The sequence below is a fragment of the Leptopilina heterotoma genome, unplaced genomic scaffold (assembly GCF_015476425.1).
Source record: "Leptopilina heterotoma isolate Lh14 unplaced genomic scaffold, ASM1547642v1 Lhet_152, whole genome shotgun sequence".
Classification (NCBI taxonomy): Eukaryota; Metazoa; Arthropoda; class Insecta; order Hymenoptera; family Figitidae; genus Leptopilina; species Leptopilina heterotoma.
Window position 1 is genome coordinate 485687 of NW_025110868.1, and position 25288 is coordinate 510974.

Sequence of the window (25288 nt, forward strand, 5' to 3'; positions counted from 1 at the left end):
TTTATCTCTGGAATAATATTTACAATGTTTGAAAAATATTCAAAAAAACAAATTTTATTGAGAGAAAATTAATTTTTTGTAAATTTTGCTCGTATTTTTAGTTTAAATGCTTAAAATCCGAAAGCATTAATTCAAATTATTGCGGTAATTAGAAAAAAGTTTCTAATGGAATGCGATAATTATTTTTTAATTAAAGGTATTAAAAGCTTAAAGTGTGATAATTATGAGCTTTTAAGAATTAATCGTTAGTGAACCAATTATTGTGCGTATAAAAGGACTTTTTGTGAATTTTTTTTGCCCTGACTCCGAAAGGTAAGTTTTTGAAAATTTACAATTATTGCCAATATTTACTGTCGATATTTATAATTCTATATTGTAAATATCAAATTTTATTTATAATTTATTTCATAATTTTATTATTTATATGTGTCAATTTATAAATTTTTTATTCTGAAGAGAAATGTGATTCAAGAGAAAAAAAAATATTTTTTGTCATCTTCAACAGGGTTGTCATTGAAAAATAGAAACTTGGTTTAATTTCGAAACCAAAGTGCGCAGATTTTTTTCAAAATGAAGGCAAATGTAATTTTGAAACTCGGAATTTTATTGATAGGAGTTTCATTCGTACAGTTTTCGACTGCGTAAGTAAAAAAAATTATTTTTTTCTTAATAATAAAATTGAAAATTCAATATTTGATTTGCCTACTTTGCACTCTTAATAATAATTAATTAAAATTCCAGGCAAGAATACAATTCTTTTCGCATAAATAATAAAATGCTTCTCAAGAATTCAATTACCTACTTTTCAAAATTTTAATAAAATTCTTCACAAGAATTAAATTATTTTTCCAAATAATAAAATTTTTCACGAGAATTCAATTATTAAAATAAAAATAAATATTTTTGATTGAAATCAGGAAACAGTCAGGAAAATAGTGAATCAAATTTTTGTGAATCGAGTAGAACATTGTTTTTTTATTCGTTAAAATTAATTTTCGATAGCTACTTTTTTCATTATTATTAAGCTACTTTTTTTTACACTTTTTTAAAATTAATTATTGAGTGTGAAGCCTGGAATTGAAAAAGTAAAAAAGAAAAATTGAAAAAGTAGAAAGTAAAATAAAAATATTTCTTTTTCAGCGGACCACATGATTTCGATATATTATTATTCGCTCAACAATGGACAAAATCATTGTGCTATCAATATAAGAAGCCACCAAATAAATGTAATTTACCGAATCATAATGATTGGACAGTGCATGGAATTTGGCCGAGTAAATTAAATGAAAGAGGACCGGAAAGTTGTAAGAATATTCCATTTAAACCACAGGATTTGGCGTCAATAAAAGGTGATTTGGATTCACATTGGTTGAGTATTCATGGACCAAATGCAAATGGATTTTGGAAACACGAATGGGATAAACATGGAACGTGCTCAGTTCCATTGCCAATTTTAAATACGCAATTTAAATATTTTCTAACGGGAATAAATTTAAATAAACAATATAATATTCGACAAATGTTGGAGGGCGCAGGTATTACACCTGGACGTAGTTTTCCGATAAATACAATTATGAGTGCACTTAATCGTGCATTAAAAACATCACCGCAAGTCACTTGCATATGGAGTGGGGTAAGAAAAATTATTGCAAAATTCTCAATTTAATTTTAACCTTTTTTTTCAATTTTTCTTATTTCTTTTACTGAAAAATTTATTTTTTTAATATCATTCTAATTAAATTTCTCGTGAGAATTAATTTACATATTTTCAAAGATTTTAATTACATTTTTCACAAAAAATTTAATTATTTTGAGAAATTTGGATAAATTTCTTTATATAAGAAATCAATTATTTCAGATTCAAAGAAAGAAATATTTTTAATTTAAAACAATTTGGTTTAATAACTTTTTGGTATTATAATAAAACCAAAGTAATATTAAAAAAATAATAAATTTGCAAATTAAGAAATTACAATATCAAATAAAATTCAGAAATATTGACAAAAATGCAAATTTAAAAAGAAAATTAATTATGAATAATAATTTTATTAAAAAAATAATAGGGTCATCAATACATTCAAGAAGTGAGAATTTGCTTTGACAAACAATTGAAGATAACTAATTGCAAGGGAAAACTTGCCTATGAGACAAATTGTAATACCAAATCAAATGTCGTGTATCCACCAAAATAATAAACACGTGGAGAGGAATTTAAAAAAAAAAAAAAAATTATGGAACTTAAAATTTTTGAAACAGGTTCTTATTTTATATTTAGTAAATTGTTAAATTCTGTTCTCTTAGAAAGATTGATTTTCTTCAGTACATTTTTTTTTTGATAGATTTCTTTTTAAATTAAATTACATAATTTTAATTATAAATAATAAAAGTTTAATATTTTTTTCCTCTTTTTAGTTCCATTTATGGCAGCAATCAATTTTTCAAATATTTTCAGATGGCTTTATAATATAGAGATATGTATACAATAATTTAAAAAAAAAATTTCAATTGCCAATTACAAGATATTAAATAAAAATAAAAATATTGTAATTAAATAAAAAAAGAAAATGGATTTTATCCGCAAAAAATTTGATTTTCTTTCATAAATAAACAAAAAGAAAACTTTAAAATAAAATATTTTTATATTTTTACAATTTCATTTCAATCGAATTTTAATTCAAAAATTGAGAATTAAAAATTAATTTAATTATCAAAACTGAAAAAGACAAAAAAAATATTGGAAAAGAAAATTCGTTGAAAATCACCTGAGAAGACGATTTTATTAGTAAATTATTACTTTATCAAATAAACAAGTAAATCATTAATATTATCATGATTATTATTCTTTTTATTTAAACTTTGCTTTAAAAATTAAATAATTTAGCTTTTAAAAATTATGTGAAATTAATTTATATATTTTAAATTAATATCAGAATTTATTACCTTATTTTTTGAGGGAAAAACTTTTTAAAGAAAGTGATGAAATATTTTTCTTATTTCAAATTCTAAATTGTTTTCTTTCACTCTTTTCCTAACAGGAAAATAATTTTATTGAAAAACAATATTTATAATAAATTAAAATCAATTTCTATGTACCTAAGGAAATAATCCAGCTTTTCTTATCTAAATTTCACATTGAACAGACTTTAAAAATATTTTCTTTCGTTACGTTTGCAAAAAAAAAATGATATTTAAAGCGAGGAACTAAAATAATTGCTATTTATTCATTTTCCAACAATATTCGGTAAGTGTATTTAGGGATTTTTTTTCATGAAAGTAATTTATACTTTTTTCAATTGAAAATTAAAATTATAAATGAAAATAAAATAAAGAAATAAAATTTTTAATTCAATTAAAATTTTTTGTTTACATTTTTATTTGTTTATTAATTTTATTAATTTTATTAATTTTTTTAAAATTCGTTTTCATAACTTTTTGCTTTTGTTCTCTTTGTTAAAGTAGTGTAAATTAAAAATTTTTTCTTGAATTTAATATTTTTATTTTTGAAAAGTGGAAATTTAAAAGAGAAAAGAAAAAAAAATGGATACTTGCTTCTTTTGGAAATTGTTAATATTTCTTGGTGCTTTCGTACAACTCGCAATTGCGTAAGTCTACACACGTCTTATTTATAATGAGCAGGAGGAAAGATTCTTTTGAATTAAATTTTAATAATCAAGATAAATTCATTCAGTAAAAATGTTTATCAATTAAAGGGAAATTTATTTCCTGTTTTAATACAAATCTTTCTTGAATAATTTACCAATATCTACTTTTAATTGTTTTTCTTTGTTTTTCGAATTTTTCTTTCATTAAAGAATTTGGAAATTTTAATTTAAAAATAAAAAATTAAACCAATTTTAACAAAAATTTTAAAAAAATTTCTTTTGACAAAAGAAAATTGAAAAAAATGAAGTTATTAATAATTAATTAATGTTCTTTGTAAAAAGAAAATTAAAAAGGAATTGAATTTATTAATGAAATTAATAATTAATTGATAAATTAATAAAAATTAATTAATTAAATATAAAAATTGAATTTATTAAGGAAATTAATAATTAATTAATAAATTAATAAAAATTGATTAACTAAATTTAAAAAATTTAATTTATTAATGAGAAAAAAAATGTTTTCAGCGCTCTGAGTGACTTTGATTTATTGATATTCATACTCAACAATGGCCAAAAACGACTTGCATTCAATCGAGAAGAAGACCAAATCAATGTAATATTCCACGAAATGATGATTGGACAATACATGGAATTTGGCCGAGTAAAACGCTTCAAAGAGGTCCTGAGGCATGTCGACCAGATTTGCCATTTCGAGTAAATGAATTGCGAACAATAAGAAGTCAATTAATACGGCGATGGATTAATGTTTTGAATAATAATCCAGAGGGATTTTGGAAGCACGAATGGGAAAAGCATGGCACATGCTCCGTTGATTTAGCCGATTTAAATACACAATTGAAATATTTTTCTAAAGCAGTTGAATGGAATACTCGATTTAGAATTAATAATTATCTTTCAAGAGGACGTATAACACCTGGTAGAAGTTATCCCATAAGAGATATTTTGAGAGCTATTAATACGGGTCTGAGAGTTTCACCTCAAGTCACTTGTATTAAAGATTCTGTAAGTATAATCATTTTATTTATATTTATTTATTTAATAGAAGGGCACTAAAATGACCAGAATAATTTGTAATGAAAAAGATGTAGAATAGTGTTTGCTTTTGCTGGTTTTAATTAATTATCATACATTTTCAATTTTAATATTCAATTTCAAAAATTAATCTTAATTAATTATCATAATTTATTTAGATACTTTTACACATTATCAATTTTAATATTCAATTCCCAAAATTCTAAACAAAAATTGTGAATATTATGCGAATTTTTAATTAAACTTATAGTTTCAAATGGATTAAAATTAATATTTATGTCAAAAAAATTGTATTAGCAAATGTTCCGCTTTAAACGCGATATTCAATTTATTATGTTTATGTAAATTGCAAAATATTTTATTTTCAATTTTACAAATTTTATTTTAATCTTCTTCTTCTTCTACATCGTTGTCTTTCAGTAATCTGGTCACAGTTTGAAATTAATTTTTTTGTTTCCTAATTTTTATGATAATGTTTCTATTTAATATTTTGAATTTTAAAATTAATGGAAATACAATAATTTAATGCTTTGAAGATTAAAGAATACCAAAAATTAATTAAATCAAATTGTTTTCAATTACAAATATTATTTTTAATTGAATTTCTCTTACACTTTTAAATCTGAAATAATTGAATTCTTAAATAAAGAAATTTAACAAAATTTTTCAAAGTAATTAAATTTTTAGCTACAAATTTAATTGAAATCTTTACAAATAAGTTAATTTTCACGCGAGTAATTTAATTAGAATAATATTAAAAATATATTTAAATTCTTATAAAGAGTTTTATCCAAATTTTTAAAATTGAATTTCTGAGAAGAATTTAAAAGAAATTTTTTTAAATAATTAAATTTCTGCGAAAAATTTTATAAATTGTGAAAATAATTGAATTCTTGTTAAGAATTTTATTTAACTTTTTAAAAGTTATTTAATTTTATTAAACTTTATACAAATAATTGAATTTTTTCGGAGAATTTAATTATTTTTTTAATAATTGAATTCTTGCAAATAATTGTAATTATTCGTGAAAGTAATTGAATTCTTTCCAAGAATTGAATTAAAGTGTTTAAAAAAATTAAATAATTTCCAGAAAATTAGAATTTTATTGAAATGTTTGAATTTATGTGAAGAATTTCTTAAACTTTATAAAAATAATTGAATATTTCAGAGAATTTAATTTTTTTATAATTAAATTCTTGCGAAGTTTTATATTGTTCACGAAAATAATTGAATTCTTTCGAAGAATTGAATTTAAGTGTTTAAAAAATTGAATTATTTCCAGAAAATTAAAATTTTATAGAAAATAATTGAATTTTTGCGAAGAATTTAATTTTTTTAATAATTGAATTCTTGCGTACAATTGTAATTATTCGTGAAAATTATTTAATTTTTTTGGAAGAATTCTATTAAACTTTATAAAAATAATTGAATTTGTTTCAGAAAATTAACATTTTATTGAAAATAATTGAAATTTTTGTAAAGAATTAAAAATTTTTCAAAAATAATTCAAATTTTTGCGAAAAATTTTATCAAAGTTTTAAGAATAATTGAATTCTTCTAAGAAGTTTTATTAAAATTGTATTTATAACAATTGAATTCTTGCGAAGAATTTTATTTAAGTTTTCGGTAACAATAAATAATTTTCCAATAAAATTCTTCGCAAGAATACAAAGTTATTTTTCATAAATATTAAAATTGAACAAAGGAATTGAATTATTTTCAGTACAATTTTAATAAAATTTCTCGAAAGAATTCAATTATTATTTTCAATAAAATTTGAATTGAATTCTTCAAAAGAATTGAATTTTTTTCAAAATTGTTAATTAAATTATTCGATCAAATATTTAAGTACATTTTCAAAAATTTTAATAAAGTTCTTTAAAAGAATTTAGTTATATTTCATAAATGATAAAATTCTTTACAGGAATTCAATTATTTTTTTCCATACAATTTTAAGGTTCTTGATGTAATTCAATTATTTTTAAACTTTTCAATATTAAATTCTTCGAAACAATATAATTATTTTCAAAAAATATATTTCAAGAGAAAAAAATATTACTAAAATTTTCTGGTTTCATTATATAATTATTTTTATCAATTTTCTGATTAAAAAGGACAAAAAAGAAAATACTATTAAAACATTTTTTAGGCCAATAAACAATACTTGCATGAAGTAAGAATCTGTTTTGACAAAAATTTGAGAGCAATGAGCTGCAGAGGACATTTGCCATTTGAAACTAATTGCGATTCGGCAACAAATGTTGAATATCCAAGTCGATAATAATAAAAATGGAGGAAATAATTAAAATAGTTTTTCTAGGGGGAAAAATTTATCCATCAAATTATTTTTCTATTTAAATTCATTTATGTGCCATAAAATTGTAAATTTCAATTTAAAAACAATGGAAAAGTATAAATTTTAATAAATATTAAATACAAATTTTAATAAATATTGAAATTTATTCAAGAAAATATTAGAAAATTAATAATTAAATTTTAAATTAACATTTTTTTTTTATTTTTGTAAACAGCGAATAGAAACAAATATTAAATTGATTACAAAAGTAATTAGAAAAGAAAATACTACATGTTTCTTTAAGGAAATTGTAGAATAAATGTTTGTTCCAATCATATAATTTTGAACTCGTTTAGATATAAAGTACGAATTTTTGTACTTGTTACTTTATCAGTTTTCAATTTTATTTCTCTTTATTCGTTTTCAACCTTCTTATTTCTTTCACATTTTTTTCGAATGCTTATCATTTTAAATAACAAAATTTATTTGTTTGTTTCTATAGAATTATATTCACGAAAACTCGTTAACATTTTAGTCAAATACAATAAATAATTTTAATTTTCATTCATTAACAATAATTATAAGCAAGATAAGAAAACGAGTGCTAATTTTTTTTTTTTCATTTTATTGGCAATTCTAGTTAAAGACAAAATTTAATTTTTTTTCGTCTTTTTCTTTTCGTCATAATGACGAAAACGATATTTATCGTAAAGGAAAAAGAAAATAACCCGTATTTTTTATCACGTCAATTGCATTTGAAAACAGGATTTTCATATAAAATTTAAAATACATAACAGTTTTGTGAAATAGTATTTAAGGTGGTGGAGACAAAATATTTTTCATCACTTTTTAAAATAAACCTCTTTCGTGAGTATCAAATTAGTTTTTTTTTTTTGCATAAATTCGATACAAGTGATCTTAGTTTTTTACGTAGAAAAATAAAAATAGAAAATCGAATAAAAATACATAATTTTTATTTATAAATTAACAATTGAATTTTTCAAGTGTTGGACAAATTTTTTTGTTTAAATAATGGACTTTTATATCGATTGGAAATTATGTTTTATCGTCCTGGGTGCATTGGCACAATTTTCGATTGCGTAAGTTTTATTATTCGAAAAAGAAAAAATCGCATTTCTTTGGAGAAGAATTTTATTATTTAATTTTAATTTAATTTATTTCTTTCATGAAATTATTTTGTTAACTCATTTATTCAATTACTAGTTCTTAAGTTCTAATTATTAATTACAAATTACAAATGATTAATTGAAGGTCACGATCAAAGAACCGGATATAATTTTTCTGATCTAAAAATCGAAAATTAAAAAGGTTTAAATCACATTTTTTGGAGGAACATCTTGTCAATTTTTAATTTTTATAAAAATTCAAAATTGAAATTCTAAATTTTCTTTTTTTAGTTTTGAGTCTTAAAAAATTATAACCGGCATTCTTTGATCGTGATCCGCAATTATATTAATCGCTAAATGACACTATGAATTCAATTTATAAAAATAATAGGAAATTAAAAATTTATTTTCAGAGCTCCGAACGACTATGATTTTTTATTATTTGCCCAACAATGGCCAATGACAACGTGCATCCAAAATGGAAGACAACGGAATAATTGTAATATTCCCCATAATGATTGGACGGTGCATGGAATTTGGCCATCAAAAAATGTGCCGGAAAGAGGTCCTGAAGATTGTGATAATAGCAATCGACTTAGAGTGCAAAATTTGGCAAATATACGACCACAACTTGAAACAAGATGGTTAAATGTTCTCAATAATAATGCAGAGGGTTTTTGGAGTTGGGAATGGAAAAACCACGGAACATGTTCATTGGATTTGCCAGCACTGAATTCGCAAAATAAATATTTTAGTCAAGGATTAACGTGGAACAATGATTACGTGATTGGAACTATTCTTAATAATGGTAATATTAGACCTGGAGGAATTTATACTTTGCAGAATATTCAACGTGCTCTTAGAGCAGGTTTAAATAATGTTACACCACAAGTCTCCTGTTTTAGGGATAAGGTGAGTGGATTAAAATTTTTCTGATAAAATAAAATAGTGTATATTTTTTGTATTTTATTTGAATTTTTTAATTATTACATTTTTACTTTTCATATTTTTTAAATCATAATTAATAACATTCTTCGTGAGAATTTAATTATTTTTATAAATAGTACAATTTTTTGCAAAAATACAATTACTTTTAAGCAAAATTTTAATAAAATTTCACGAAAGAATACAATTGTTTTCTAAAATTTTAATAAATCCTTCGAAACAATTTAATTTGTTTTTTAAATAGTAAAATATTTGCAAAAATTTAATTACTTTCAAAAAAATTTTACGAAAGAATTCAATTTTTTTCATAATTCGTTATAAAATATTTGCAAAAAATCAATTATTGTAAAAAAAAAATTTCACGAAAGAATTCAATTTTTTTCTTAATTTGTTATAAAAAAAAATTCAATAGAATTCAAGTATTTTCTAACATTTTAATAAATTCTTCAAAAAAATTAAATTATATTTATAAATAGTAAAATTCTTTGCAAAAATTCAATTATCTTTAATACAGATTTAATAAAATTTCATGAAAAAAAAAAAAATTGAATTACATTTTCAAAAAAAATTTCAGGAAAGAATTCAGTTTTTTTCTCAATTCGTAATTTCAAAAGAATTCAATTATTTTCTAAAATTTTAATAAAATTCTATAATTAAATGTTTAATTTCAATTATTAACGAACACGATAATTTTAAAAACTTAAAAGAAATTGTTCATAAAATTCAATTATATTCAAAACTTTTAATTAAAATTATTATTATTATTATTATTATTATTATTATTAAAATTATTTAAAACAAAATCAAAGTAATTCTTTAAAAAGAATTTAATTAGAATTTACAAATATTTTAACAAAATTCTTCACGAGAATTCAATTATTTTCCTAAATAATAAAATTCTTCGAAGTAATTCAATTATTATATTTGGATATAATGGAATTCTTTCGAGAAATAATAATTTTATGAAAATAAGTGAAATTTTGGTAAGAATTGGAATAAAAATTTTATTAAAAATAAATGAATTCTTATAAAGAATTTTCCCAAAATTTGTTTAAATAATTTAATTTATTCTTTATTACGCAAATTTTTATTATATTTAGGAAAAGAATTACATTTTTTCAAAATATTTAAATACATTTTTTTCTAATAAAGAATATTATTGACAGTTTTTAAAATAAAATTTTTGCAAAGAATTTCAACGCCTCTCATTGATATGAACTTGTTTCAATTAATTCGTCGTAAAAACCTATTATTTGATTGAAAATAAAAAATTAAAGCACATGACTCATTGTTGTTGTATAATTAATTAACACGTGTGTTGACAGACGTTTATAATTTATTTACAATATTAGAAGTTTGAATTAAAAACATATTATTCGTATTTTAATTCATAAAGTAAATATTTTTCTATTATCTTGAAAACAATAATATATTGTGCAATATGGTAACGCGCGTTGAATATTTTGTTAAAAATTTTTAAAATAATTAAATTCTTACGTAGAAATTTATTAATTATAAAAATAATTCAATTCTCATAAATAATTTTTCAAAATTTTTCAAATTGAATTTCTGCAAAGAATTTTTTTTTTTAAATTCTTTAAAATAATTAAATTCCCGCGAAAAACTGTATAATATAAATTATGAAAAGAATTGAATTTTTGCGAAAAATTTTAAAAGTAATTGCATTTTTTTCGGAGAATATTATTAGTATTTTTTTTAAATAATTGAATTTTTACGAAGAATTGTATTATTCATGAAAATAATAAAATTGAATTCTTTCGAAGAATTGAATTAAAATGTTTTAAGAAAATTGAATTATTTCCAGAAAATTAAAATTTATTTATTATGGAAATAATTGAATTTCTGTGAAGAATTCAAAATTGCAAAATTTTATTTTAATTATGATAATTCAATTATGTAATGATTAAAGAATATTTCATTTATTTACAAATCTATATTTATTTATTATCAACGATTGTGTAAAATATTGTTTATTTATATTTTTATATTTGTATTTTTATAATTTTATTTCTCAAGTTTTAATATTTTTCAAATAATTATTTTTCTCTTCTGTCTTACTTTATAGAGTGGAACAAGACAATTCTTACATGAAATAAGAATTTGTCTTAGTAAAAGTTTACAATTAATTAACTGTGCTGGACACGTGTCGGAGACAAATTGCAATCGTCGATTGGATATCGAATATCCCGCATGATTAAGACTGCCAATAATTTAAATCTTTCGATTTCTTGTTTCCATTTCTATTCAAATTATAAGAAGAAAATATCAACGAGAAGATTAATTTTTTTTGAAACAAGTAATTTTTTTTACCTTATTTATATTTATTTAAAGAAATTGAAGAAACAATGTTAAGCATAGCAATAAAAAAAAAATATGAAAGTACATTATTAATACCTAAAAATCTTAACTACTTAAAAAAATGAAATTAAAATATTAAATAAAACTGAATTTTTTAATTAAAAAAATTAAAAAGTGTAAATTGTTTGATTACAAATATGTACAATAATATGAATGAAAGTAAAGTCTATAAATTAATTTACGTATACATAACGATAAATATTTACATAAAAATTCTATTGTTTCGTCTTGTTAATGTATCGTCAAATATTATTTTTTTCCAGACGATTGATTATGATTATGTCAATTATCAAATAGTATATAAAGTCGCGGCTTTTTGAATATTTCATACAGTCAAACTACAAACAAAAATCGACTAAATTTTTCCTTGGAATTATACTAATAGCAAAAAAATTTCAGTTAACTCTTTTAATTTTTGGAAATCTTCAAAAATGGATTTCTATTTCGTTGGAAAATTATTTATTCTTTTGGTTGCTTTCGCAGATTTTTCGAATGCGTAAGTTTAATATTAAATAAGACTTTTGGGAAAATTTATTTAAATATTCAAATTTCATATTTAATTTGCAAAATTATTTTCAATACAAATGCAAGAGAAATTAAAAGAATTTAATTCTTTTCCTAAATAATAGAATTCTTCACAGAAATTAAATTATTTTTAAAAAGTTTAATAAAATTCTTCGCAAGAATTCAATTCTTTTCCTAAATAATAGAATCTTTCACATAAACTTAAATTTTTGTAATATTCCCTTATAAGAATTTATTTATTTTTAAATTTAAAAATGAATTTCAGTAAATATTTCACATATTATTAATTTTAATTAATTGAATATTAAAAGCATTATTGCATGAATTCTTTAATGGAATTGAATTTTGAAAAAGATTCAAATTAAAATCTATAAAAATTTGAATTTTTCATATTTTTAACTTAATAATTCTGTGGAATTAATTTTTTTTTTTTGAAAAAGTTTAATCGAATTTTTATTGAAATTATTTTATGTCTATATTCTCAAATATATATTTAATTGGAGAATTTCCAATTAATCGAAATTTCGTAAAATTGAATTGCAAACAAATAAATTTGAAAATTCTCAAGGAACTTTTGCAAAAATTATTAAAAAATAATTGATAACTGAATTCTTTCGAAGAATTTTAATAAAATTTTTGAAAATAATTACATTTTTCGAAGAATTTACTTAAAAATTAAAAATAATTGAAGTCTTGTAACGAAATTTTATTACAATCGAAATCCTGTAAGGAATTTTATTTCTATTTATGAAAATAAATTATTATAATAAGTATTAACTTACATAAAAATGGAAAAATCTTTCGCCTAATAAAAAAAAAAAAAAAATTTCAGGGATAACGAATACGATATTTTATTATTCATTCAACAATGGCCAATAACAGCATGTTTGCAACATGAGAAGAATTTAAAAGAATGTTATTTTTGTAATAATGCTTTTTGGAATATACATGGAATTTGGCCAACGAAAAATTATCCCGGCAAGAGTCCTGAAAATTGCGATTTATATCATCCGTTTAACGAGAGACATTTATTGAGTATAAAAAAAGAACTTTCATGTAAATGGTACAATGTTTTTGATAAAAAAATCGAAAATTTTTGGAGTTGGGAATGGCAAAAACACGGAACATGTGCAATGGATTTGCCAGCAATGAATTCGCAATATAAATATTTTCAACAAGGATTACTGTGGAGTAAACATTACGTAATTGGAAATATTCTCATGAGTAAAAATATAATAAAGGGAAAAAGTTATTCTTATAAAGCAATTCAAGCAGCTCTTACAAGTGGTTTGAAAGTTACACCTCAAGTCATGTGTCATAAAGATAAGGTGAGCAATTTTTTTTCGGTTTTTTTAATAGAATAATTTTTATTTTAAGTTTTTGTTTTTTATTTCTTCTTTTATGTTGAATTTAAGTTTTTATTATTATTATTTTTCTTTCATTACGATTTTCTTTTTGTACTTTTAATTTTATTTTTTTACTGAATTTAGTTTCTGTTTTTGAAGTACCTAAATATTTTTATTTTAAATATTTAAATATAAAAATACACTACTTTTTAAATAATAAATTTACTTTCTTTACAGTCCGGTAAGAAACAATTTTTACACGAGGTCAGAATTTGTATAGACAAGAAATTGCAATTAATCGATTGCCATGGACACGTGTCGGAGACAAATTGTAATCTAGCAATAGATATTGAATATCCCAGTGTTTAAAACAGATATGAGGAGTTAATATTTATTTATTTATTTTATTCCATGTATACCTAGAAGGTAATGAGGATTCAATATTAATCAGTATTTATATTGTTACAAAATTAAAAACATAATTTCAAAATTAATAATAATAATAATTGTAAAATTAACAATTACAATTGTACAACAAATAAAATTATGTAATAGATTTTTATTTATTTATTTCTCTATGCAAAATCAATAAAATTACCAAAAATAAAATGTAAAAGAAAACGAAAAGTAAAAAATTTTTTTTTTCTTCAAACAAATTAAAATCGAAATTTGACCTAAAAAACACTACTTTGTTAAATTCTTTTTTTTTTTTAATTGCTACACTGTTAAATTACTCTCAATGTGTGAATAATTATTTATTTAAAAATAAAGAGAGAAAAAAAAGTTTAATTCGAAACGTGATAACATCGAGAGGTATAAATAGACTTTTTTAAAATAGCAAATTGTTAGTTTCAAAAAAAAATTTACAACAAAAAAATTTTACATTTTTACACTATAAAAAGTTACAGAAACTATTTTTAAATTTCAAACTTTATAGAAATTATTTTCTAATTTTTGAAATTAAAAGCAAAATTTTAAAAAACAAGAATATATATTTTTTATATTGAAAAAAAAGTATAAATTAAAGAAAAAGAATATAAATAAATTTAGAAAAATAGAAATTAAAAGAAAAATATAAATATTTATTTACTATAAATAAAATTTGATAATTCGAAAATTATCGAGAAGAATTTTTTTTTCACTATGAGAATTACTTTAATGAATTTGAAAATAATTCTCTGTTTCTTTGTAATTTTGGAATCAGTGTTCAGTGACAATGATGAGAATAAAGATGATAAACATAATGCATTTGGATTTCCCGGTTGGAGACCACCTCCAAATCGTTGGAAAATTAATAAATATTGTCCCGATATTAAAAGTTGTTCAGATTGTGTTGATTCTCCCTGCACTTGGTCATTGGAAAAAGTTGGATGCTATAAATGTTCGGTAATACAGAGGCAGAAGAAATGTAAAACTTTTCCAAAAAATACCACCGCTGTTGTAAGTACCAAACTCAAGAAATTGTAAATTTTATTATTTTTTTTTTTATTTACAAAATTAGTTAATTTAATTGATTCACTAATTAGAAATTAAAAAAAAATTTTAGACTAAAAATTAAAGAAGGAAGAAAATTTTTTTTTTTTTTGAGCAATTTTATTTTCTCTACGTGGAAAAAAATATTAATAATCGAATTTTTCATTTTCAGACATCGGACAATAAAAATTCACTAAAATGCCCATCGTTTAATAGTGAGCAGAAAACATTTTTCATACCTTCAGGAACGAATAAATCTATAACTGTCAAAGCAAATCTTGATGGCAGCAAAGTAAGTACTTTTTCAATTTAATTTTGTTTTTCTCTATTCTAATTAATAATTAAATGAAATTAATTAATCATTTTGTGAATATTTTTTAGGATGCCTTGATATTATTAAATTACCGTTGCCAATATGAAATAGAAGGAAAAAAGGTTGAAGTGAAAGCAAAATTATTGGCAGACACAATTTATTGCGATCCATATTTATTTTCTTATGAATCAAAGAAACCAAAAATTCAAGTCAAATTGAAAATTTACGCCGGTGGGAATGGTTATTTTTTAGAGAATCCCGACGATGTTTGCATTGAAATTTACAAATGTAAAGAAATGGCGAATAATTGTAAATCATCCTCGACAATGGAGAAAAAATACAATTGTGGCTGGTGTGAGAAGACAAATAGTTGTGAGAATCGTGATGATTGCGAAAAACCAGCAATTCGTCCAAACTTTAGTTATTGAAAACAATTCTAAACTAAACTTCTTCTCTGAATCAATTAATTTTAATAATTTTCCGGAAGTTTTTCGAGAATTGAATTCTTTAAATACAAAACTTCAATTTTTTATAATAATTGTAACTGCAACGTCTCATGATTTCTCTTTAAAGTTATTAATTATTATAATACACAATCGAAAATATTTAAAATAATTAAAAGTTAAAAACTATAGTAAAATAAATCTGAAAATTAATTTTTTTTAAATAATTAAAAATAATTTTTGAATATTAATATATTTTTCAATTACATATAAATATTCAAATAATTGAATTTTAGTAAAATTTTTTGACAATAATTGAATTTTTTAAGAAGAATTTTTGAAAAATATTTTAAAATACTAATTAAATTTTTGGGAGGATATTTAATTGCAAATATCAAAATACATTATAAAAATCGAAGAAATTTGCATTTTACATCAAAAAAAGTAATATTTCGTTGGAATATTTGGAAGAAAAGTCGAAAAAGTCGCATTGTTTGAAAATAAGTCGAAAAAATTGCCTTATTTCTAAAAATTGTCGGAATAAAATCGAACTATCCGAAGTCTTTGTAAATATTCAAATTTCAGTAAGTACTTAAAATCTAAAAATGATTGGATTTTAAAGAACAGTAAAAACAATTGGATATAATACTGATTTATACATTTGGTTCTGAAAAATACATTCACTGTACAAATAAAAATTTATATGTGTATTTTAATCCAGTGCATTTGTCAACTGAATATTCGAAAATCCTCAAGAAAAATAATTTTATTATCGCCAATTCAACCAGAAATTTTATAATTGAATCAAGAAAATTAAATACAATTTTTGTATTTTTTTTGGCACTGCGACAATTATTACAAAAATTATAATTATATATAATCTAATATGCAATTATAATAATTATTATTAATATTATTTAGTTTTAAGAATTAACCACCTATAATTAAATTATTAAATAATGAAAAAAAAATGAAAAATTGATGAAGTTTATAATAAACGATTTAATCTAGAAAAAAATGTTTTTCTATTAGTTTTGTAACAATAATTATTTTTTCATGGACAATTTAAAAAAAAATATTTGTAAACAATAAATATTGTTTTCTGCGTAAAAAATATATTTGTCTTACAATCGATGGATCATAAACGTTGTGTGAATTTTTAGTCACGTGAAAAATAAGTCGTTAAACTGCGAAAAATAATTATTCTTTTGAAAAAATAAATTATGAACTACAAGATTAATAGATGATTAATTATTAACTGTTTATGAAATTAATCATTAATTATCAATTATTAATGGATTATTAATTAATAGTTACTCCATTTTATTTATTAATGAAAAGATTATTATTACTTGACTCGATTATAAACTCATTTAATTTAAAAATGTAGAATCTACTATTTACTGTATATAAATAGTAATTTTTTTCATCTATTTTTTCTTTTATTAAATTAATAATTAATAATTAATAATAAATAATCCGTCATAGATGAAAAAATCTTTTACACTAAACTTTTGTTATTTACATTTTTTAAATTAAATACTTATACGGTAATAATAATTTTAATATAGGATTAATTTTTCACAGTCATTGTCATTGTGATTATTTTTTATACATATTTCAGAGAAAAATTCTTCGTCACAAAATTTTTTTCGACATTTTTCTATAATAAAATATATAACATATTAATTAAATTTTTACATTATTTTATATATATATAATATATATTATCGTCTTTTACAAAAAATATATCATTTTTGGAAAGAAAAAAACATTTTTCTCTCCATATAAATAGTATTATAAAAATTTGAGCACTTTTTTCTAATTCAAATTTTTTTTTGTTATCTGATCTTAATTTACTCTTTTTATTTTAATTTAATTTAATTTAAATTTATTTTTAATTTAATAATTAAGAATATATTTATAATATACGTGTATAATATTTTTTATATATAATTTACGAATACTTATTTATAAATCAATATTTATAAATTATATATTTTGTTTTATAAATTAAATTTAATATTAATTTATAAATATTGCTTGAGTTGAGTATTTGAAGTAGTTTATATCACAAAAGATTGAAATTTACAGATTAAGGCACGATTTATGAATAATTTTTGTTTTTTTTTTTGTTTACAGTTACGACATGGAACCTATTGCAAATTGAGGCGATCCCATTTCTATGAGGACTCTGTCTAACCATTGTAATGGTCCTTTTAATTGCACTTCGATCCAGCATGGTGTTGAAGTAACGTCCTGACGATGATATTCCGCTCCCCAACCTTTTACAAATGATACTCTGGAAAAATGAATAAGGAAAATGAAAATTTAATTAAACGACAACAATTAAATTAAATGGTAAAATTTCAATTAATTTAATTAATTTAAAATTAATTTATTTTACTTTTTTTTCTGCGAAATTTATTTCTTTAATCGATTTTTTATTTAGCACTTCGGTATTTTTGTGAATGTTTTTTTTAACAAAAAACTAGTTTTTATTTTAACCAAAATTTATTTTTTTAGCAGAATTTTTATTTAACTAAATTTTTATTCTTAACTAGTTTTTATTTTAACTAAATTTTTTTTATAAAAGTTTTTATTAAATCATTTTTTTATTTTCAACTAGTTTTATTAATTTAAACAAATTTTTTTAGCAGAATTTTTATTCAATCGAATTTTTATTTTAAACAAATATTTTTAATAGAATTTTTATTTTAAATAAATTTTTGTAATAGAATTTTTATTTCGACAAATTTATAATAATTAACCAGTTTTTATTTAAAAGAAATTTCTTTTTCAGCAGAATTTTAATAAAACCAAGTTTTTATATTCAATCGGATTTTATTTGAAACAAATTTTTTAAAACTATTTTTTATTTTAACCAAATTTTTCTTTGAATCAAATTTTTATTTAAGTACATTTTCGCATTTTTTTACCAGCAAAATTTTTGTTTTAAAAGAATTTTTTTATGTCGAATTTTTTAATTTAGGGAATTTTTATTTTTTACCAAATTTTTGCATGCAACTTTTTTAATAAACAAAATTTTTATTTAATCAACTTTTTAATTCAGCGAATTTTTATTGAATGCTATTTTTGATTATAACAATTTCTACTTATTTTAATTTTTATTTTAACGAAATTAAATTCAATTCTTTTGAGAAATTTTATTCCAATTTTTTTTAATAATTGAATTCTTTCAAGAAATGTTATTAATTATGAAAATAATTGAAATTTTACTAAGAATTTTACTAAAATTTTTGAAAGCAACTAATTGTTATTTTGAGAAAGTTAAATAAAATTGTTTTCAAAATATTTCAATTCATATAAATAATTTTATAAAAATTTTTCAAAGTATGTAATCGAATTTCTGCAAAGGATTTTATTAAAATTCTTAAAAATAAATAAATTCTTGAAAAAAAAATTATAAATAATTATAAAAATAATTGAAATTTGGCGAAGAATTTTATCAAAATTTTAAAAAATAATTGAATTCTTTAGAGAAATTTTATTAAAATTGTATTAAAAATAATTTAATTGTTTTGAAAATATTTCAATTCTCATAAATAATTTTATTAAAATTTTTCAAAGTAATTGAATTTCTGCAAATACTTTTATTGAAATTCTTTATAATAATTGAATTATTGCGAAAAATTTATAAATTATAAAAATAATTGAAATTTTGCGAAGAATTAGATCAAATTTTTGAAAATAATTGAATTTTTTCCAGAAATTTAATTAAAATTGTAGGTATTGAAAATATTTGAATTCTCATGAAGAATATCGAAATTTTTCAAAATAATTGAATTTTTGACAAGAATTTTATCAAATTATTAAAAATAATTGAAATTCTCATAAAGAATATCGAAATTTTTATAAATAATTGAATTTTTGCGAAGAATTTTATCAAAATTCTTAAAAATAATTGAATTCTTTTGAGAAATTTTTTTGAAATTGTATTGAAAATAATTTAACTGTTTTAAAAATATTTAAATTCTCATAAATAATTTTATCAAAGTTTTTCAAAGTAATTTAATTTCTCCAAAGGCTTTTATTAAAATTCTTTATAATAATTGAATTCCTACGAAAAATTTTATTTTAAAAATAATTGAAATTTTGAGAAGAATTTAATCAAATTTGTAAAAATAATTGTATTCTTTTGAGAAATTTTATTCCCATTGTATTGAAAATAATTTTAATTCTCAGAAATAATTTAAATCTTGTAAAGTATTTAATTAGAATTTTTAAAAATAATTGAAATTTTCATAAAGAATATCGAAATTTTTATTAATTGAATTTTTGTGAAGAATTTTGTCAAATTTTTAAAATTGAATTTTTTTGAGAGATTTTATTGAAATTGTGTTGAAAATAATATTGAATCCCAGCGAAGAATTTTATTTAAGTTTTTGAAAGCAATAAATAATTGTAATTATTTAGTAAATTACTAAATAGATTTTTTTTTAAATTTTATGAATCGAAAATTAATAAATAAATTAATCTAAATGAATAAATAAATTATTAAATCAATAAAAATAAATAAAGTTTGTCTTCTATTCTCTTGTTTCTAAAAGAAAATTTGATTAAAAAAAAAATTATCGATCTAATTATAGAGAAAAGAATTTTGTCTCTAAATAAATAAATTAATGAATAATTATAATAATATAATTAATGAAATAAATAACTAAATTTACCTAATGAGACACATTGTCGTCAACTCGTAAACTGCCTCATAGCCACGATTAACCGTCTCCTGTAGTAATGACCAAAATTCTTGATTGCTGAAAATTTTCAACGAACATTTTGGCGGTATTTTACACACCGTACTCAAATGAAAACCATGCGCGTGATTACAATTTCTCGATTGAACAAACACCGAATAGTCCGATAGGCATTTCGCATAAACTTCACCATTCACATAATGAAAACTAATACCCTTTCCAATATGTCGCCTTGTATTTTCAATCGTTGAATTTCTATTAATATTCGACAATTGTCCCAAGCAAAAGCGCGCCGAATTATTTGGATGCGTGAAACCATCGACAATTATATTATTCGACTGACAATTGAATACCTCACCAACGCGGACATTTAATTCATAGTAGGAAATTGTCGACCAATTTTGTGGTTCCTGATAACAAACTTGTGCCACTTGATTTGAAACAATATTTGCCGTTGGATTATTCACTGATTGATTTATTGTCTGTTGTAGATGCTGCTGATTATTCTGTTGATGCTGCTGATTATTCAGCTGATGCTGTTGATGATGATGATTATTCAGTTGATGCTGCTGATTATTCAGTTGATGCTGTTGATTATTCAGTTGATGCTGCTGATGATTCTGTTGATGCTGTTGATGATTCTGTTGATGCTGTTGATGATTCTGTTGATGTTGATTATTCAGCTGATGATTCTGTGGCTGCTGTTGATGATACGGCGAAAATTGTTGCGACTGAAACTTGTCGCAATTATTCGCACTCAAATATTGACTGAAATCGGTGGCAAAATCGACATCATTGCCAAAATTTTGTGGAACAAAGGCCTGTTCAAGATTCGACAGTGAAGTCTCCATGGGCGGCGTAGGAAGACCCGAGGTGAATAAATCAGGTGACGAATATCTCGCCGGTTGTCCAGCGCCTGGACTTGGAATACTTGGAATACTCCCAGGACTTGGAATCGAAGTAAAACCATTATTCGAGCACGTCATATTTTTTGGCATCATATATTCGGTGGAGGCCTGTTGAAATGGTTGCAGTGAATGATCGGGTGGATATTCCGAGTGTCTTGGCACGAGAATTGGCGGTAACATTTGAATGTCGACACGTTTATAGTGATAGGGATTGACGCAGACTTCGGGTTTTTTTGCATTAAATGGAAATTGACAGGAGTCAATGGATTTTAATTCATTGTGTGATTGCAGATCGGGCCAACGCCATACACGACAATAGATGACGTGAGGGAGGCCCTTGCGATGTGATACTTGAAGGCGACCATCGAGACTGCGGGGAATTGTTATGCATTTACTTGGTACACCGGGATTACTGAGTGCCCGCTCTAATTCGTCGAGGGAACCTTTTTTCTTCTTTAATTTCTTCACGAGAGCGTCGACGGCACGCTCGGCCCATTTTTCCTCCTCGTCGCCCTGCTTCCAACCGAGAAGCTTCTTCACCGCTGGATTTGTGAAGGAGAAGAATTTTATAAAGGCATTTTTGTGTCCTGATCCACCTTCTTCTTCCTCCATTATTTTTTTTTGGATTTTTCGGTGAAGCAAAAACTGTGGAACAAAAAAATTATTTTCGTAAGTCACAAGAATATTTTTAATTTTGGATTTTATTTATCTTTAATTAATTAATAATTTAAAAAATAAATAATATTCTATATTAAAATATAAATAATAATAAAATTCTTCTGAGGAATTCAGATTTTTTCTAATACAATTCCAATAAAATTTCTTAATAGAATTCAAATTGAGATAAAAAACGAATCAAAAGTGTCTCAATTTGATATTCTTCGAAAAACTGTGTTCGCAGATTATTCTTTGCTTGCTTTTTTGCTTCCTAATTCTTTTTTTTTGATAATTAGTACTTTTTTAAATTAAAAAATTTATGAAATTCTAATTTAATGCTTTGAAGATTAAAAACAAACAAACAAAAATTTTAATTAAATAAAATTTAAGATTTTTTTTTTCAGAGAATAAGTTTTGTAGATTGTAAAATTTATTTTTGAAAGTAATTAAATTCTAATAATTCAAAAGAATTTTATTGTTTATAAAAATAAATGAATTCATTTCAAGAATTTTATTAAAATTTTTGAAAATAATTTAATTCTTTTGAAAAAAATTAAAATTCTTTTGCGAAATTTAGTTAAAGTTGTATTAAAAATAATTGAATTCTTCAGAAGAATTTTATAAATTATGAAAATAATTAAATTCTTTGCAAAAATTTCATTAAAATTTTTTTTAAAAAATGTAATTCTTTTGAAACATAATAAAAATTCATTCGCGGAATTTATTTAAAATTGTATTGAAAATAATTGATTTCCTCAGAAAAATTTTATTATTTATGAAAATAATTGAATTTTTTGTCAAGAATAAAGAAATATTAATTGTTTTGAAGAATATTAAAATTCTTTCACGGAAATTAGTTAAAATTGTATTAAAAATAATTGAATTATTCAAAAGAATTTTATTATTTATGAAAATAAATGAATTTATGTCAAGAATTTTATTAAAATTTTTGAAAATAATTTAATTGTTTCGAAAAATATTAAAATTCTGTTGCGGAAGTTAAGTAAAATTTTAGTGAAAATAATTGAATAATAGCTTTCTGCGTAACAATTACATTTTTTCAAAAATTTTAATAAAATACTTATCGAAAATTCTTCTGGGTAATTCAATTATTTATCAAAATAATTGAATTCTTAACAAGAATTTACTATTTATAAAAAATTGAAATCTTTCGAAATTTAAAAAAAATAATTGAATTTATTCTTTCGTGACATTTTATAGAAATCATTCAATTCTCCTGAAATTTTTTTTTAAAATTGTATTAAAAGTAATAGAATTTCTATGAGAAATTTTATTAAACTTTTAATGAACATAAAATTGAATTCTTGTGGAAAATTTTATTTATGAAAATACATAATTGAATTCATGCTAAGAATTTTATTCAAATTTTTGAAAACAATTAAATTATTTGGAAGAATTTAATTAAAATTTCATTGATAATAATTGAATATTCTTATAAAAAGAATTTCATCAAAATTTGTCAAAATAATTGAATTTCTGCGAAGAATAATTGTATTACTTATAAAAATAATTGAATTCTTGCAAAAAATTTTATTAAAATTTCAGAAAACAGTAAAAGATAAGTAATTTTTTGAATTATAATTTAGTTATTTATTTGTTTATTAACGGGACAATTTTATTTATTTTATTTCTAATAAATAAAAATAGGAAATTTCTTATACTTAATTTAATTGAATTGTTAATAATAAAAATAAAATTCCAGAGCATGCAGGAAATAATAGCGAAAATTGAAGCACAACGTGAAAGTTAATCGATACAATTATTTAAAAATTCATAATGCCCAGAAGATAAAATTAATTTTCGATTTATTTTTCTCTCTGGTATCATTATTATGTCTTTTAGTATTTGCTTTATGGAAATTTTGGTAGCAAAAGAATTGAAATATTACCTGCAAATAAGAACTGATTTCGACTTTAGAAAATTAAAAGAAGAAACTTTTAATTAATATAAATCAAAAATAACTTAATAATTCCTTTTTGCTTCTAAGCTCCCCTTATTTTTGAGAGCGTGTCACATTTATATCCCTTCAATGCATAATGAGTTTATAAATGAGTTTTTATATTATTGAGCATTGGGGGGAAGAGAATTTTATGACTCGAGAAATTTAAACACGTATTTTCTGGAAAAAAGGTGTATTGTTAGATTTATTCGTATTGGTTTGAACAAAAAGCAAAAACTTAAACTTCGAGAAACTTCGAGAAATGGTAGTAGATTATATTTTCAGATAAATGTAGAAGACCTGGTTTTCCAAAAATTTTTCTATCGCATAAGCTCCCTCATAAATTCATCCTGGTAGTGCTTGTATTTTCTGACAATATTTTATATATATAGGACTTCTCTCATTGAAATAATGGATATTTATTTAATCCGATAGATGAAAACGAGATTAAAAATGGGTAAAACCCGATTTAACAAAAACTGGTAAAATCCCATAAAGAAAAAATAAGTGGCAAAACCCTCTTTTTTCGAAACTTTTGAATTTGATGATTCAAACTTTTGATTCACAAAAAAAATGTTTGCAAAAATTTAGTTAAAAAGTAAAACAAACTCCAAAAACGTTTAGAGTAAAATAGAGAATCGGGAAAAAATTATTATTTTAAACAAAAAAAAAATTATTTTAAATCTGAAAAATCAGAAAAACCTTTTTAAAAACAATAAAACTATTTTAAAAATAAAAAACTATTTCAAAAACAAAAAAAAATTTTGAAAACTAAAAAAATTATTTTAAAAACAGAAAACTATTCTAAATATTAAAAAAATGTTTTAAAAGCAAAAAAAAAACTATTGTAAAAAGTAAATCATAATTTTTCGACTACAAAAAAAAACTATTTTAAAAAGAAAATCATAATTTTTCGACTACAAGAAAGAATTTTGTGGTGAAATGTATTAAAAAATTGTTAACTGGAAAAATTCCGTCAAAATAGAAACTCGATGAGAAATAAAAATGAAAATTGAACAAGAAATTTTACAACTTTTGTGAATAAAAATGTTTCTCGATTCACTTTCAATTTTGTCAATATTATTGTTGCATAAGAAAGAAAAACAGAAGATTTTAACAACAATTTTTTTCTCCCATAGTAAACTCAAAGAAAAAAAAAGAAAACAAAAACAAAATTAAAAGGATTAATTAAACAAAAGATTCCAAATTATAAGAGAAAATAAAAATTCGCTCTAATTATCAAGAAACAAAATTCTTTTTCTTGAAGAAAAACTAATGAAAATAAAAACAATACATACCCTAATCACGTAATCTTGAAATAATATCCAATTTGCATGAATTTACGAATTACTCAATTAACACAAAATTTAATTATTATTATTAAAATCACACTTGAAAAATTTATTAAATTTTCTTTTGACGTTTTTCGCTTTTTTTTCTTTTACAGAAAACTGAGAGACACTAATAGTTGAGAAGTCTTAAGTAACACTAAATACACTTGAGGAGAGTGTCAAATACCACTGTCGACCACTGGCGTTGT

The 25288-nt window shown here is 21.5% G+C and overlaps 6 protein-coding genes across 6 annotated transcripts; 5 read left to right on the forward strand and 1 right to left on the reverse strand.

Annotated features, from left to right (window-relative positions):
• Positions 1–209: 209 nt before the first annotated feature.
• Positions 210–2192, forward strand: LOC122498597 (ribonuclease Oy-like). The gene is made up of 4 exons (XM_043606398.1): positions 210–312; positions 506–641; positions 1141–1633; positions 2064–2192. Exons 2-4 carry the CDS (start codon positions 571–573, stop codon positions 2190–2192), a joined length of 693 nt encoding a protein of 230 aa, XP_043462333.1. The 5' UTR covers positions 210–312; positions 506–570.
• A 1959-nt stretch (positions 2193–4151) lies between these two features.
• On the forward strand, positions 4152–7055 carry LOC122498577 (ribonuclease Oy-like; the record flags this gene model as incomplete). The annotated part of the gene is made up of 2 exons (XM_043606371.1): positions 4152–4628; positions 6808–7055. Coding segments are annotated over 2 exons (609 nt in total), but the record flags the coding sequence as incomplete, so codon positions are not given.
• Positions 7056–7925: 870 nt separating this feature from the next.
• On the forward strand, positions 7926–11454 carry LOC122498562 (ribonuclease Oy-like). The gene is made up of 3 exons (XM_043606345.1): positions 7926–8054; positions 8495–8993; positions 11113–11454. The coding sequence occupies exons 1-3, from the start codon at positions 7987–7989 to the stop codon at positions 11239–11241; spliced, it is 696 nt and encodes a 231-aa protein (XP_043462280.1). The 5' UTR covers positions 7926–7986; the 3' UTR covers positions 11242–11454.
• LOC122498563 (ribonuclease Oy-like) lies at positions 11241–13832 on the forward strand. Its single transcript, XM_043606346.1, has 4 exons — positions 11241–11343; positions 11669–11901; positions 12763–13258; positions 13514–13832. Exons 2-4 carry the CDS (start codon positions 11837–11839, stop codon positions 13643–13645), a joined length of 693 nt encoding a protein of 230 aa, XP_043462281.1. The 5' UTR covers positions 11241–11343; positions 11669–11836; the 3' UTR covers positions 13646–13832.
• Positions 13833–14419: 587 nt separating this feature from the next.
• On the forward strand, positions 14420–15656 carry LOC122498578 (plexin-A4-like). The gene is made up of 3 exons (XM_043606373.1): positions 14420–14716; positions 14922–15041; positions 15131–15656. The coding sequence occupies exons 1-3, from the start codon at positions 14420–14422 to the stop codon at positions 15488–15490; spliced, it is 777 nt and encodes a 258-aa protein (XP_043462308.1). The 3' UTR covers positions 15491–15656.
• Positions 15657–17592: 1936 nt separating this feature from the next.
• On the reverse strand, positions 17593–25275 carry LOC122498553 (mothers against decapentaplegic homolog 9-like). The gene is made up of 3 exons (XM_043606331.1): positions 25047–25275; positions 20197–21776; positions 17593–17807 (listed from the first exon to the last, which is right to left on the reverse strand). Exons 2-3 carry the CDS (start codon positions 21741–21743, stop codon positions 17648–17650), a joined length of 1707 nt encoding a protein of 568 aa, XP_043462266.1. The 5' UTR covers positions 21744–21776; positions 25047–25275; the 3' UTR covers positions 17593–17647.
• Between the last annotated feature and the right edge of the window lie 13 nt (positions 25276–25288).